Raw genomic sequence first — 13,143 nt, 5'->3', positions numbered from 1 at the left:
GTTTGAGTAGAGCTTTGGGGTGCCGTCAGTTTTTATAGTCAGGCGGCTGTAGAGGCAGCTACGGGGTCCCCACATCCTTTTAACAGAGAGCGGTTTGTTTTTAACAGCAGCAAGCAAAAAGCGCTGAGTTTAACTCAAGTCTGGTGTTTCAATGTTTTGGTGTTTTAATTACTTTAAGTTAATATTAAACAGCCTTAAAAACAGGAAAAGGAAAACGGCTAATTTTCATTCTCATCTGCGTGACAGAAGCGGAAAACCTTCAGGTGAGCTAACGCTAGAGGCTAGTGCGGCTGCTCATTCACTGTTGTGACTGAGTACTTTGAGTACTGTGACTATGGTGTTATTTGGCACGGCCTGGGTGAACAGTTTGATGTTCAATTTGAAAAAGAAGCAGCTGAACTGCTTTAAGTTTGTAAAGACGTTTCGTGCAACAGGCTTCTTCAGTTCTACAAATTAAGGTGGAGGGTCCCAGGTGTTTAATCCCCATTAGAGGTGATCCTGGGTCATTTACCCACTAGTGATCACGTGAGTCAACACCAGAACCAAGGTATGAAAGAAGGTGGAGCTCATTACCATCAGTGGGGTTTAATGGTGAAACCACTGTGAGATGTTGCCCCACCCCATCGTGTGACCTGTTGAGGACACCTGAGCCAAGGTGTGAATCTGGGTGGAAATAGTCGGTTTTGTAAACCCCGCCCTCTGTTCAAAGATGTTCGTTCACAGTGGACATAGATGCTTCTTCCACTAACCATCACTCCTCTCTGTCCGAAATGTGAACATTGGCATCCTCAAAAGAGTGACCTTTGACTTTTAGATGCAGATGTACAGCTGAGTCCCTCTTCTGTGTACAGGTTTGAGCTTTCCTTGCAGCACGGCACTGCACAGCATACACTGTTGTTTAGTTTGTGTTTGTGTTTGAGATGAACCAGTTTGTGTCTGAGTGTGTGGCTGGGTCTGAAGTACACTGGGATGCTTCTATGATAAACCTGCTACATACGGGATTACAGTGTTGTTCCCCTTTGTCCTTCTTATTCTCCCTAGTTGGTGTCTGACCTTCTTTTCTGTGCATCTTTGTTGATTTGATGAAAGTCCAGTGTGGACAACCACATGTTTTAAGAGCTTTCTTCTTTGCATGTATGTTCCTTTTCTTTCGTCCTTCTACTTGTGCTTTGCTTTTTCACTTATCTGTAGTGCTGTCCCCTTTGAAAGTTTTACTTTCCACTACTTCGGGTAAAGGTGGCACTGGAGAGCCCGTGGCTCATGCATCTGTCTGACACATGTAGTGGTAAGGCAGAGGTCTGATCACTCATGTTCATCTCTGCTCTATCCACACAAACAGGTCAGTAATCGTGTTTAAGTGATTAGAGCAGCTGACTAGTCTGTCTTTTAGGTGACACATCCACCTGGGATCTAGATTCTTCTTCTGTGGTGGAATCATGGAACTGGCCTATGTATGTGAGTGGGAGAAGCGTCCGAAGAGCACGCACTGCCCTTCCATCCCGCTGGTCTGCTCCTGGTCCTGCAGGAACCTCGTGGCCTTCACCACAGACCTGAAGAGCGAGGACGACGACAAGAGTACACACACACACACACACACACACACACACACAGGTGAACACACAAACACACGCTGAACTTGATGTTCTGTTTTCAGATGTGAGTCACATGATCCATATCATCGACACTGAGCACCCCTGGGATGTTTTCTCCATCAACTCTGGACACACTGAGGTCATTTCCTGTCTGGAGTGGGACCAATCAGGTGAGACTTCAGTTAAATGTTTTGGAGATGAGCTCAGCTGATTGACTGTTATTGGTCTGGAATCTGATGGCTATAAGCTGTTCAGACTGTGCCAGCAGGAGAAGCTGCTGTTCTCCTGCTTTATGTAAGTACATGCTGCAGTGTCACGTTCTGCTGAGAGAGACAGGAAGTGACGTGTGTGTTTGTGCGTGCTGCAGGCTCACGGCTGCTGTCTGCAGACGGCGACGGGCAGATCAAATGCTGGTCGATGTCAGATCACCTGGTAAATAGCTGGGAGAGCGTCCTATCAAGCTCGCTAGATGGAGACCCCATCATCGCTCTCAGCTGGCTGCACAATGGTGTCAAGCTGGCACTGCACGTGGAGATGGTAATAGCTGCCCACACATGTGCACACACCTGCTGGCTCGTTGCAGTGATAGCTCTGTGTCTTAACACTCACTGAGACCAGTTGAGTAAGCCCTGCCTCCTCTTCTACTTTTGCTTCAGTCTGGCTCCACAAACTTCGGGGAGAAGTTCTCACGGGTGAAATTTTCACCGTCCTTAACGCTGTTTGGCGGTAAGCCGATGGAGGGCTGGCTGGCGGTGACGGTGAGTGGTTTGGTGACTGTGTCGCTGCTGAAGCCAGGCGGCGCTCTGCTGACAGCGAGCGAGAGCCTGTGCCGGCTGAGAGGGCGCGTGGCGTTGGCGGATATTGCCTTCACTGGAGGAGGGAACATTGTGGTGGCTGCCACAGATGGCAGCAGCTCCTCGCCTGTGCAGTTCTACAAGGTAAGGACGAAAGATGCTGGCGTTACCAAGGGGCTCTCACCTCTTATGCTAACCTGACATTTTACCTTTGTTTTTTTCAGGTGGTGGTCAGTGTGGTGAGTGAGAAATGTCGCATTGATACTGAGCTGCTGCCCTCACTTTTCCTGCGCTGTACCACCGACCCGCTGAGGAGGGAGAAGTACCCCGCTGTCACCCACCTCAAGTTCCTGACCCGGGAGAACTCTGAGCAAGTAAGACCAGTGTGACCAGTCAGATCAATAAGACAAGTGTGACCGTTAAACCCGAGACCACCGGGACCTTCAGAACTCAGAGGAAGTGTGTGCTTTACAGGTTCTGCTGTGTGCGTCCAATCAGAACGGCAGCATCGTGGAGTGCTGGTCTCTGAGGAAGGAGGGACTTCCTGTTAATAATATCTTCCAGCACTGTTCGCCTGTGGGTAAGAAAACCCAGCACCAGGCAGGAAGTGATGTAACAGCCAGCTAATCGTTGGCATAGTGACAAGAGGCTTTAAGAATCAGACTGTGTGTGTGTGTTCATGACCACTGACCTTTTGTATTTAATGCCCTGACTTTCTTTATTTGACCTCTTCTGACAGTGGGAGAGAAGCAGCCGACCATCCTAAAATGGCGGATCCTGACGACCACCAGCGACCTGGAGCGTGTGTCGGCTGTCGCTCTGCCCAAGCTTCCCATCTCCATCTCCAACACTGAACTGAAGTTCTGCCCCGGACTCGGTGAGCCTCAGAGCTGGAAATGGCTGGTTGTTCTTCAGGGAGGTGTACACGCGTGCTGCCAAGCACCTTCATCAAGCTCAGAGTTTCTGTGGTCAGGGTGATCGTTCTCATGTTGATTTGAAAAAATGGCGGTAGAAGAAGAAATGTGTAGGAGGAAATCAGAGTACTAAACGGGCCAATCACAGTCATTGTGGGCATGGCATGTCTGTTACGGCATAGTGTTTGCTCACAGCACTGGTAGGAGGAGCCTCAGACAGCGACCTCATTGTAATGTCACTGTGTTTCGTTTACCTGGTGAACTTTATTTTGGGCCATTACCAAATCTTAAACCGCGATGCTTGTTCTGGACCGTCAGGTCTGACACCCTGCTGACCCCTGAAGTTAAAGGTTGATCTGGCTTCCTTTAAAGATGGTGGCAGGACTTTGTTGTAACCATCTCATCTCATTGTGGTTTCAGGTCTGGCTCTGGCGTTTCATGATGGCAGCATCCAGATCCTGCACCGCCTCTCCCTCCACACCATGGGCGTGTTCTACGGCGCCTCCTCGGCACAGCGCCCTGGAGATGAGTCGGCCATCAAGCGCCAGAGAACCGCCGGCCCCACCGTCCACTTCAAGGCCCTGCAGTTCTCCTGGACCTCATTGGCTCTGGCTGGAGTTGACAACCACGGCAAGGTGAGGACACACAGCTGGGTTCTGGTTCAGCCCAGATCAATAAAACGCCACACGTTAACAATCAGAGATCAGATCGATCGGTTTCTTATCAGTTGATTAATTTAGCAGAGAAACTGTTTCCTCTGGAATCCTGACATCTCCGTAACCTACATGACTTCTGTGTGAAGTAACTCAATCGGGTTGATAAGAAATTTGAAAGCAAAACAACCAAATAAGGTCTCCAGAGAGTGAGCCGAGGACGAGTCGATGGACATCTGAACAGTTGCCGCTTTGAATCATTCAGAAATCTAATTCTAATCTGTTTGTTTGTTTGTTCTCTCGTCAGCTCCACATGCTGCGTGTGTCGCCCTCTATGGGCCAGGTGCTGGAGATGAACACGACGCTGCGTCACCTGCTGTTCCTGCTGGAGTACTGCATGGTGACGGGTTACGACTGGTGGGATGTGTTGCTGCATGTGCAGCCCAGCATGGTGCACAACCTGGTGGAGAAGCTGCATGAAGAGTACATGAGGCAGAATCAGGCGCTGCAGCAGGTCAGCAAAGCATGCTGGGAGAAAACCACAAGGCCGGGTCTTTAAGTGATGACATATTAACCCTGCTTCTGGGTCCAAACTGCTCTGTTTATTAAGGCTGTTGTGTTTTTAACATGTTTTGTTTCTATTTAATCTCAACAAGACCCTAAAAACAGTCAGTGATCACTGTCGGCCTCTCTCGGTTTTTATTACCACTATTCATTTTAAAGCTCAGTTTTTAAAACCTTACTATGTAACTACAGTCCAGCCCCTGCAGCAGTATGTAAATGACTAACCTCGTATTGTGGATGGATTATCTTAGTTGTTCTCCTGACTGAAGTTTGGTCCGTTTACAGCATCTTTTTTCTGCCATTCGATTGCATTTGTCCCTAACCATTGGGAAGCCGCGGGTTAACTTTTATCAAGTGGAGAAAAAAAAGTTAGCATTCATCCTCCAGCTTCACTCTGCTAATTTGTTTATATTATGCTAACTGTAGCTGTGTAGCTAGCCAGTAGCCACTATGTAGCACATCATTATATACCAACAAGCCCAACCTCAGTAACCCTACAAACGTCACTGCTGTTTAGTTTTCTGTCTTGTTCTTCATGTTCTGCTTCATGAATCAGGAAGATTCAGTGACTGAACAGGGCTGAAGCGGTTAGCACTCATCAGCTTCACAAAGGCAGAATCACAGTAGCAGGTTTTTATCAGACTACAGGAAGTAGTCCCTGTGGTTAGGACCAGGCAGCACATGTGTTTAAAAAAGAAAAAAAGTCTTGCTTTCAGCATTATTAAATGTCCCAGTAATTATTTACCATTAATTTGAAAATGCAGGACAGGTGAGATGATGAAAGTCAGCAGAACGCAGGAAGGGGTGTTTCTGATGTTTCTGGCTCGAGCACTTCCCCTTTGCCATTCTGTGCTTCAGGTTCTGGCGACACGCATTGTGGCAGTGAAGGCTTCTCTCTGTAAACTCTCCACGGCGACAGCGGCTCGAGCGTGTGACTTCCATGCCAAGCTACTGCTTATCGCTATCAGCTCCACCCTCAAGTCTCTGCTGAGGCCTCATGTCCTCAACACGCCGGACAAGAGTCCTGGAGACCGACTGACAGAGATCTGCGCCAAAAACACAGACACAGGTGAGACCGCAGGTGGCGGTGGTGTCCCATCATGTGTGGGTGGTGGCTGATGGCTCCATGTCTCCTCAGATATCGATAAGGTGATGCTCAACCTGAAAACGGAGGAGTTTGTACTGGATGGTCCTCCTCTGCAGTCTCTGCAGCAGCTCATCCAGTGGGTGGGAGACTTCGTCCTGTACTTGCTCGCCAACCTGCCCAACCAGGTAAGTGAAGTCGGGTGGCGATGCACACACCTTATTCCATGTTAGGAGGAGTGACTCGGAACCATTCCAATGAAACAGAAGCTGTAAGCAGATGTAGATCAATCAGTTCGTCTCCAGGAAGCAGAACTCAGTAGAACTCATCATGTTTGGCTGATGACCTCTGACCCCGGGTTTATGTATGCTGCTCTCATAGGGCTCTATGGTCCGGCCCGGGTTTGGCTTCATGCGGGACGGGGCGTCTCTGGGGATGCTGAGGGAGATGCTGGTGATGATCCGGATCTGGGGTCTGCTGAAGCCCGGCTGTTTGCCCACCTTCACTGCCACGTCGGACAACCAGGACAGCATGCTGCTGCTGTTCAGGCTGCTCACCAAGCTGTGGCTCTGCTGTAAGCAACACACCTCTGGTCAGGACTGGGCCACTTTATCTGACCTCAGGTCCTCTCACGTTCAGTCAAAGGTTATGAGCTTTAATCTGAGGTTTCGGGTTAGTCTTCCCTCAATCATGGTTGTTTAAAGTGAATCAGGTCAAAGGTGTGCAGGTGATCCCAGGTGTTGTTGAAGGAGCCGTGAGTGAAACAGGAAGTCCTCAACTGCAAACACCATGCAGTTCCATCAGCAGTTTTGAGGAGAAGGAAGCATCCAGCTAAGAGAGGAAAACATCTAATCATCCATGTGTAGTGTAGAGAGAACTGGATGAAAGCCTCCATCAGCCTCGGAGCAGATCAGACTAGAATGGCACGGGCCGTCACTCACCGCCACATGTAAATTGTTCTTAATTAATTTACTGTTTGTTTTTGTTGGGTTCTTTTCACATGGAAATAAACAGATCTGACCAATCGGATCAATGCATTTGGCAACAGGTGTTCTGTAGGTAAAACTGACAGTAAGATGGAAACTGTAAATAATCCTGAGTTCAGACTCACAGCTAGCTGCTGCTACAGGTCAGTTGTCACTCTGGAAGGATTCCTCAGATCGCTCCACTGATTCCTGAAATATGAAATCCTCCCTGCTGCTCCTGAGACTTGGATGAACATCTGGACCATACAAGTAAGAGGAGGAGAGAAATAAAAATGCCTGCCTTGTGGGAAATTAAAAGAAAAAAGGGGGTCAACACTTCCAACCTGCTCCATAAAGCTGAAAGTAGCTTAGCCTATTTTATAAGTTTATAGATTTATGACTGCATTGATCCAGTATTATTAATAATAATGATAATAATAAAAATGGATTGCATTTATATAGCGCTTTTCGGGCCCTCAAAGCGCTGTACAATTCCACTATTCATTCACTGTCACATTCACACACTGGTGGAGGCAAGCTACAGTTGTAGCCACAGCTGCCCTGGGGCAGACTGACAACAGTTTAAATTTATTAAACAGTTTAAATCTCCTCCAGGATCAATTTCTGTGATTTCAAATCTGGAATCAACAAGATTTTTTGAACTTATCATCCCAGTTTGAGGCATGACCAGAACCACAGACGTGTGGCGTGTGCTCTTTGTCACCATCAACTTCACCTGAGCCCTGAAAACAATTGTCCTGCTGAGCTCAGCACGAGAGAAGCTTGAACTCAGGTCAAAGAGAGGCTGAAGCAGTTTTCAGCTGTCACCACTACTAAACAGTTTCCCATTTTCTGTCACTCAGCACGGGATGATGGCGCCCCCCAGGACCCCGACGACAGTCTGATCGACGAGTGCTGCCTGCTGCCGAGCCAGCTGCTGGTGCCCAGCATGGACTGGCTGCCCGTCAATGACGGTGTGATGGTGAAGCTCCAGGGCAAGCACCCACTCAGGCTGCAGTTTGGCAAGGCCTCGTCCCTGCCCAGCAACGCCCCGCCCACACCTCTGGAGGTGTTCAACAGGTAATGCACACCTCAGCCTGCAGCTTTCCATAACTGCCGTTTCACTTAGAACCTACTTGGGTCGGCTCGGTTTTTACGATTTTCCATTAGGTGGTAGTACCTGGTACTAGGTACTAATTTAGTACCCACTGGCCAGGATTCCAAGCGATCTCAGGTGTCAGCAGCCTGCATGCCACCAATTGGCTAGTCAGTGGCGTCACTCGATGAGTCATGAGAGCGTCTCCTTCATGAAAATCAATACCGCCGTTTTTGAAACCTGGCAATGAGGAACACAGCTGCACAAAGAACAACGCCACAGACCTAGCAGCAGATACACCATTGCCTCCACGTCTTCCTCTGTTTGTGTCACATGCGAATGATGTCACAGGACTTTCAGCCGAGTTCCTAGAACAACCCCACACACATTATTTGGTACTGGATTCTAATGGAAAACAAACAAAACCAGGTTGAGTCGAGAAGGTACCAGTGACTGTGCTGACGGTAACTTGTGTGTTTCTGTGTGTGCTCGCAGGACTCCTGGCTCCCAGAGGATGGATAACCTGCGTTGTGTTCACATGGGCGTCTGTCCTACCGAGGAGAGCAAAGCCTGCACCAGGTGAGTCCGTGGGAAGCGATGTCACATGTTCCACTTTCATAATGACATCACTAAGCTCCGCCTCTTTCAGGTGCGGCTGCGTGACAATGCTCCGTTCTCCCAACAAGACAAACGCCATGAAGCAATGGGAGCAGCGCTGGATTAAGAACTGTTTGTGTGGCGGTCTGTGGAGGAGGATCCCACCCACGTTCACCTGAAGTGGTGACACTAAATCACCTGTTGGTGTGGAGCTTATTCACATCCCAAACCTATTGACCAATCAGGTTCCTGAAAATGGTCTTTAATATCCAGCTGAGAACCGGCTTCATGAGACCAGTTTCTGTGTGAGGCACAGGGACTGAATCCAGTTCCGATTGATCGTTGGAGCTGCACTTTGTACATAAACAGCATTTTTCTAATAAAGCCAACCAAACTGAACGAGGTGTTTCTGTTTTTGTGTCCGAACACCTGAGAGCGCTGGTTCATCCATGTCACATCACGCTGATGGAACGAACAAATGGGTCATCGGGTGTTTCCATGGGAACAGAAGTGATGCTGCAGGAAGTGTCAGGTGGGTTCATCGTGTACACAATGTCTTTAAGGGAGAAATTACTTTAAAGACACCTGTGATCACCGTTTCTCTCAGCTGATCATAACCACCTGTCAGGTGACGCACTGAGCACCTGCGTCTGCCCATCACTCTGCTTGGTAGAGGTGCATCAACCAGAGAGAAAGATTCTTTCAGTCACTTTTTAAAAAAATTTTTTTATCCAGCTCATTTCCAGCTGCAGGTAAAAATAGGAGAATACAGTTTAAAGTCTCTCTCTCTCACTCACACACAGTGAAAGGTAATGCAAACATGTAGTCACCACTCTGAGGACTCAGTTCAGTTTTCACATCATGACAGCAGCTCTGAAACAGCACCCCCTGTGGTGGACCTGCTCGTCTGTTTAGGTTGAGCACAGACAACCGCCTTTTCCTGAGTACAAAACTACATATTTAGTAATGGTTTAATTCTGTGTGTGTGATCACATATAATGATGAAGAGAAGCCTGTCGGTAAAAATTCTTATCTCTCTTCCATCCACATGGATATTTGTAAAATGTTCTCTGTTCAGGTCACAGTGTCTGAATTCAGGATTTAATATTAATAAACTGGAAATGATTCTGAATGAGCTAAAGAGCACCAGCCTTCAGAAGAACGTTCAGCCAGTAACACCTGCTGCAGGTGAGCTTCAGCCCTCCCAGTGTTCCCTGTCTGTGACTGTCTTGGGTTCCTCTGGGGAAAAGCATGTCCCCCCTCCTGTCCCAGCAGGGGGCGCCACAGCCTGCATTCAGCTGCTTTTTCAGGCGATTAGAAAAAAAGGCAGAATCACGTGTTTTTGTCTCTGTGACGTTTCAGGTGCGTGAAGGGTTAAAAACAGCGCCAAAGTGTAACCCTTTAGGCTCCGATCACCTGACAGCAGCACGCACGAGGAACGTTTCACAGCTCGCTCTGCCCCGCCCACCCTGACACACACACACACACACCGCAGCAGGTTCCTCCCGCACACAGACGTCTCTGCGCTGTTCTGCAGGAAACGGAACCCACCGGAACCGGACTGAGACCCAGCCGTAGCAAGGTTCCGGTTCTGCTGACGGGATCCAAAGCGGGTGGATGTTCAGAGGTGATACTGTGTGTGTGTGTGTGTGTGTGTGTGTGTGTGTGTGTTTTGCTGCAGAGGTGCAAAATCCGGACTGCTTTGTTCAGTTTCCGGTCCTGCTGCACCTCCACCTGTCTGTCTGTCCGCGCGGCTCCATCAGTGGGTGGAGGACCTCTGTATACTGATTGGTCAGCTGTTAAATGGCATTAATGTGACGTGTGTCAGGGTGATGATGATGAAGAGCTTCCTTTGTGCAGCTGATTGTCTTCAGACTGATTTTCAGTGGTGTTCTCTGAAATGACTGAACACAGGTGTGAGGGCGTCTGTGTTGTGAGGGGGAGGGTCCGAGCAGCCGGTGTCCAGCTGCTTCCTGTGGTCATGTGATCTTCTTCTAGTAAACTCAGGTGTGTCAGAGTTCTGGCACCACATGCTGAAGCATTAACCTTTCATTTTTTGAATGGATCCCTGAATGGGATTTTATCACTCCAACCTCTGAGGTGGAGGTGTAAGGGAGGCGCTAACCCCGCCCACACCATGCCACTAGGGGGCGACAGCAGTCAACTTCAGCTTCTTTTGAAGTTTGACTGCTGTGCTGTTGCCTGCCCCCTGCTGGCAGTCAACAGCACAGAGGCAGAAACAGTCGCTTCTTTCATCAGAAATTTGTATGGATAAGTTTCCTCCTCTCCTCCAGATCGCAGCTCTCCCGCTGGTCTGCGAGGTCACGTCCATGACCTCACAATGACTGTAAACGGCGAGCAGACGAGGAGGACAGACAGTCAGTGTCTTTAAGCTGACTGGTCATTGTGTTGTTGTGTTTGAATCTTTAGCTCAGGATTGGTGGGTCAAACTCTTTAAAGGTCACGGGAACCGCCAGGAACGTGGATGGCACCGGTTTAGAAACCAGTGAGCGACACCGGGATGTCGCCCACTACTTTCTAAAGTCCAGTTTCCACTGTTGCAAAAAAGTGGACATGGGAATGGGGCGCATCTGCTTGTCTAATGACTTATGATTGAAAACTCATGAGCCAATCAGTGTGCAGCTTCCTACTACAGAAAATCCTCCATTTTCAAACAGTGTGACTGAAATTACCTAGCTCATTTCATTCAGGCGCAAACTTGGTGGGAGGGTTTTCACAGGACGTCTTATGCCTATCCGGTTGTTCAGTGATGATGCGACGAATCCTACTTCCGGGTCTAAAGTAGTCTGCGTTTAATATGGCTTTTGTGTTGTTAACATGTTTAATGTTATGTATTTTCTTCTATTTGATCTCAAAAAGCTCCTAAAACAGTCAGTGATCACTGTTGACCTCCCTCGGCTTTTATTACCGCTAATCATTTATTTAAGCTCAGTTTTTAAAACCTTAGGATGTAACTACAGCCCAGCCCATGGAGCAGTATATGAATGACTAACCTCGTATTGTGGATGGATTATCTCAGTTGTTCTCCTGGCTGAAGTTTGGTCCTTTTACAGCATCCTGCCATGCGATTACATTTGTTCCTGACCACCGAGAACACTCACGGTAACTTTTATCGAGTGGAAAAAAAAGTTAGCTTGTTTATATTATGCTAACTTAGCTGTGTCGCTAGCGGTCACGTAGCACATCATATACCAGCTAGCCCAACTTCAGTAACCCTACAAATGTCACTGCTTTTTAGTTTTCTGTCTTCATTTATGCTGGAAGTGATAACAGAGCTGTACGTTTTAATTTGTTTCTAAAACCCCGCAGTCAGGACATGCTATATTGTATTTAGATAGAAGCTAGCGAGCTAACTCCCTGCTAACTTCTAACTCCGTTAAATGTCATAAATTCCGTTTTCATGGATGCCTGGATGTTAAACTCAATTCTTACACCTGGTAGAGCAGAACGCTGATCATTTTATTAAAGATGAAAGACTTTAGACAGTTTTTCAACTCTCAGTAATGCCATAGTGATCGTTTGATATATGGACCTGCAGCGGAGTTTAGACTCAGACACGGCTAGTGACGTCAGACTGAACAACTGGATAGCTTAAGAACTGTCAGCCATATTGAAAGTAAGAGCAGTGGTTGCTATGGAAACATAAAAGAAAATCAGATGCAAAGAAACTGCAGAGTGACTGCATTGGTTGTCATGGTTACCTTTAGTTTTTCATGTTTGTTTGCTAATGACTTGATGTGAAAACTGTGGGAAAAACAGGAAATTGATAGGGCTCACCTTCAAAATAAAAGCTGCACCTTGGCGTTGCTGCTAACATGTGTCAAATGCCAGCCGGGTCATCTCGATCCCTTTGCGATCCTGCGCTGTCACATGTACAAAATGATGAACAAGCTAACATCACATGTCTATAAAACCTCAAAAGAAGTTGACAGTTGTTGCCCCCTATTGGCATCAAGACAGAATTCAGGTTTGAGGCTCTTCTTGTTTTAAAACGGTTCAATGGAAGAAGAGATGGGCTGTATCCCAATTCAGGGTCTGCAGCCTTAAAGGCTGCATTTCAAGGCCGATTACGTCACCGCGACGCGACGAAGGCTGTCCCAATTCAAAGGCTGCTCGAAATGCGGCCCTGAAATGCGTCCTTCATTTCCCTGAATTTTAAGGACGTGGCGGTGTAGACTTCGTGACCTAACATATCCCAGAATGCATAGCGCGGCGGTGGGTGTGGATAATTCTGCCGAAAAAAACGGAGGACGAGGATCGTCCGAAGAGTAAACTTTAAGTAAGTACTGAATATTATGTCACTTATTTATGTGCAAATGTTCAATAACGAAGAACATGAAAACATTACTGTTGGCCACATGTCGGCAAAGTTATGTGACATTAGTGACGTTTGTACAAACTTGGTTTTAAAGCCTTTACTTTAAAATATACGCCGTTCAATAGCTGACCTTAATCTTACAGAGAATGATCAAAGCTCATGTAGAAACAAACAAACAAATGAAAAAAAGATTTTCTCCTTCATTTCTGTCAAACAATGCTGTATGTAACGTTTCCAGCTGTTAGTATCATGGTTGCTAGGCAACCTGGGCAGCGCAATGGAGGCTAGACAGTCCCATTTCACAAGCCTCGCACTTCCGCCCTTAGCGGTCTTTAAGTATGCGGTCCTTGAGGATCGTTGAGGCTGCGTACTTTAAGGCTGCAGACCCTGAATTGACCCTGTGCACGAGAAAATGCTAACTTCCTGGTTTGAGACCGGATGTGGGGTTGTACATTTCCGGGAGCTTTACTTTGCAGTCAATTGCTACTGCAAAGATATACTCCAAAATCATGTCCAAAACTCGAAAACGGAAAGATCGCGTTAAG

At 47.6% G+C, this 13,143-nt stretch overlaps 2 protein-coding genes across 3 annotated transcripts in view; both read left to right on the top strand.

The window, feature by feature from the left end:
* The first annotated feature begins 45 nt into the window (after positions 1 to 45).
* med16 (mediator complex subunit 16) lies at positions 46 to 8,658 on the top strand. Of its 2 annotated transcripts, XM_026157839.2 has the most exons (17): positions 103 to 263; positions 815 to 851; positions 1,391 to 1,575; positions 1,655 to 1,762; positions 1,960 to 2,129; positions 2,249 to 2,530; positions 2,611 to 2,760; positions 2,861 to 2,966; positions 3,126 to 3,263; positions 3,721 to 3,935; positions 4,261 to 4,467; positions 5,376 to 5,586; positions 5,656 to 5,789; positions 5,983 to 6,175; positions 7,430 to 7,646; positions 8,158 to 8,241; positions 8,312 to 8,658. In XM_026157839.2, exons 3-17 carry the CDS (start codon positions 1,437 to 1,439, stop codon positions 8,436 to 8,438), a joined length of 2,481 nt encoding a protein of 826 aa, XP_026013624.1. In that variant the 5' UTR covers positions 103 to 263; positions 815 to 851; positions 1,391 to 1,436; the 3' UTR covers positions 8,439 to 8,658. The 2 variants fall into 2 exon arrangements, with proteins under 2 accessions (XP_026013625.1, XP_026013624.1); XM_026157840.2 differs by lacking the exon at positions 815 to 851 and having other exon boundaries at positions 46 to 263.
* A 1,004-nt stretch (positions 8,659 to 9,662) lies between these two features.
* plppr3b (phospholipid phosphatase related 3b) overlaps positions 9,663 to 13,143 on the top strand; it is a 14,573-nt gene continuing 11,092 nt past the window's right edge. Inside the window, exon 1 of the mRNA XM_026157843.2 lies at positions 9,663 to 9,886. The gene's annotated coding sequence lies outside the window, so the exon portion shown is untranslated. The remainder of the gene's footprint in view (positions 9,887 to 13,143) is intronic.

This window comes from Astatotilapia calliptera, chromosome 23 (assembly GCF_964374335.1).
Source record: "Astatotilapia calliptera chromosome 23, fAstCal68.1, whole genome shotgun sequence".
In the NCBI taxonomy this organism is placed as follows: Eukaryota; Metazoa; Chordata; class Actinopteri; order Cichliformes; family Cichlidae; genus Astatotilapia; species Astatotilapia calliptera.
Note: the sequence above shows the minus strand (reverse complement) of the source record. Positions and strands in the feature narration are given on the sequence as shown.

What these genes read in the sequence shown, in the direction of transcription:
- med16 (XM_026157840.2), top strand. Translation starts at nt 1,437, where the DNA reads ATGGAACTGGCCTATGTATGTGAGTGGGAGAAGCGTCCGAAGAGCACG. An exon ending in CGCCAAAAACACAGACACAG is followed by an intron (nt 5,587 to 5,655) that starts GTGAGACCGCAG and finishes ATGTCTCCTCAG; the next exon opens with ATATCGATAAGGTGATGCTC. An exon ending in GAGAGCAAAGCCTGCACCAG is followed by an intron (nt 8,242 to 8,311) that starts GTGAGTCCGTGG and finishes CGCCTCTTTCAG; the next exon opens with GTGCGGCTGCGTGACAATGC.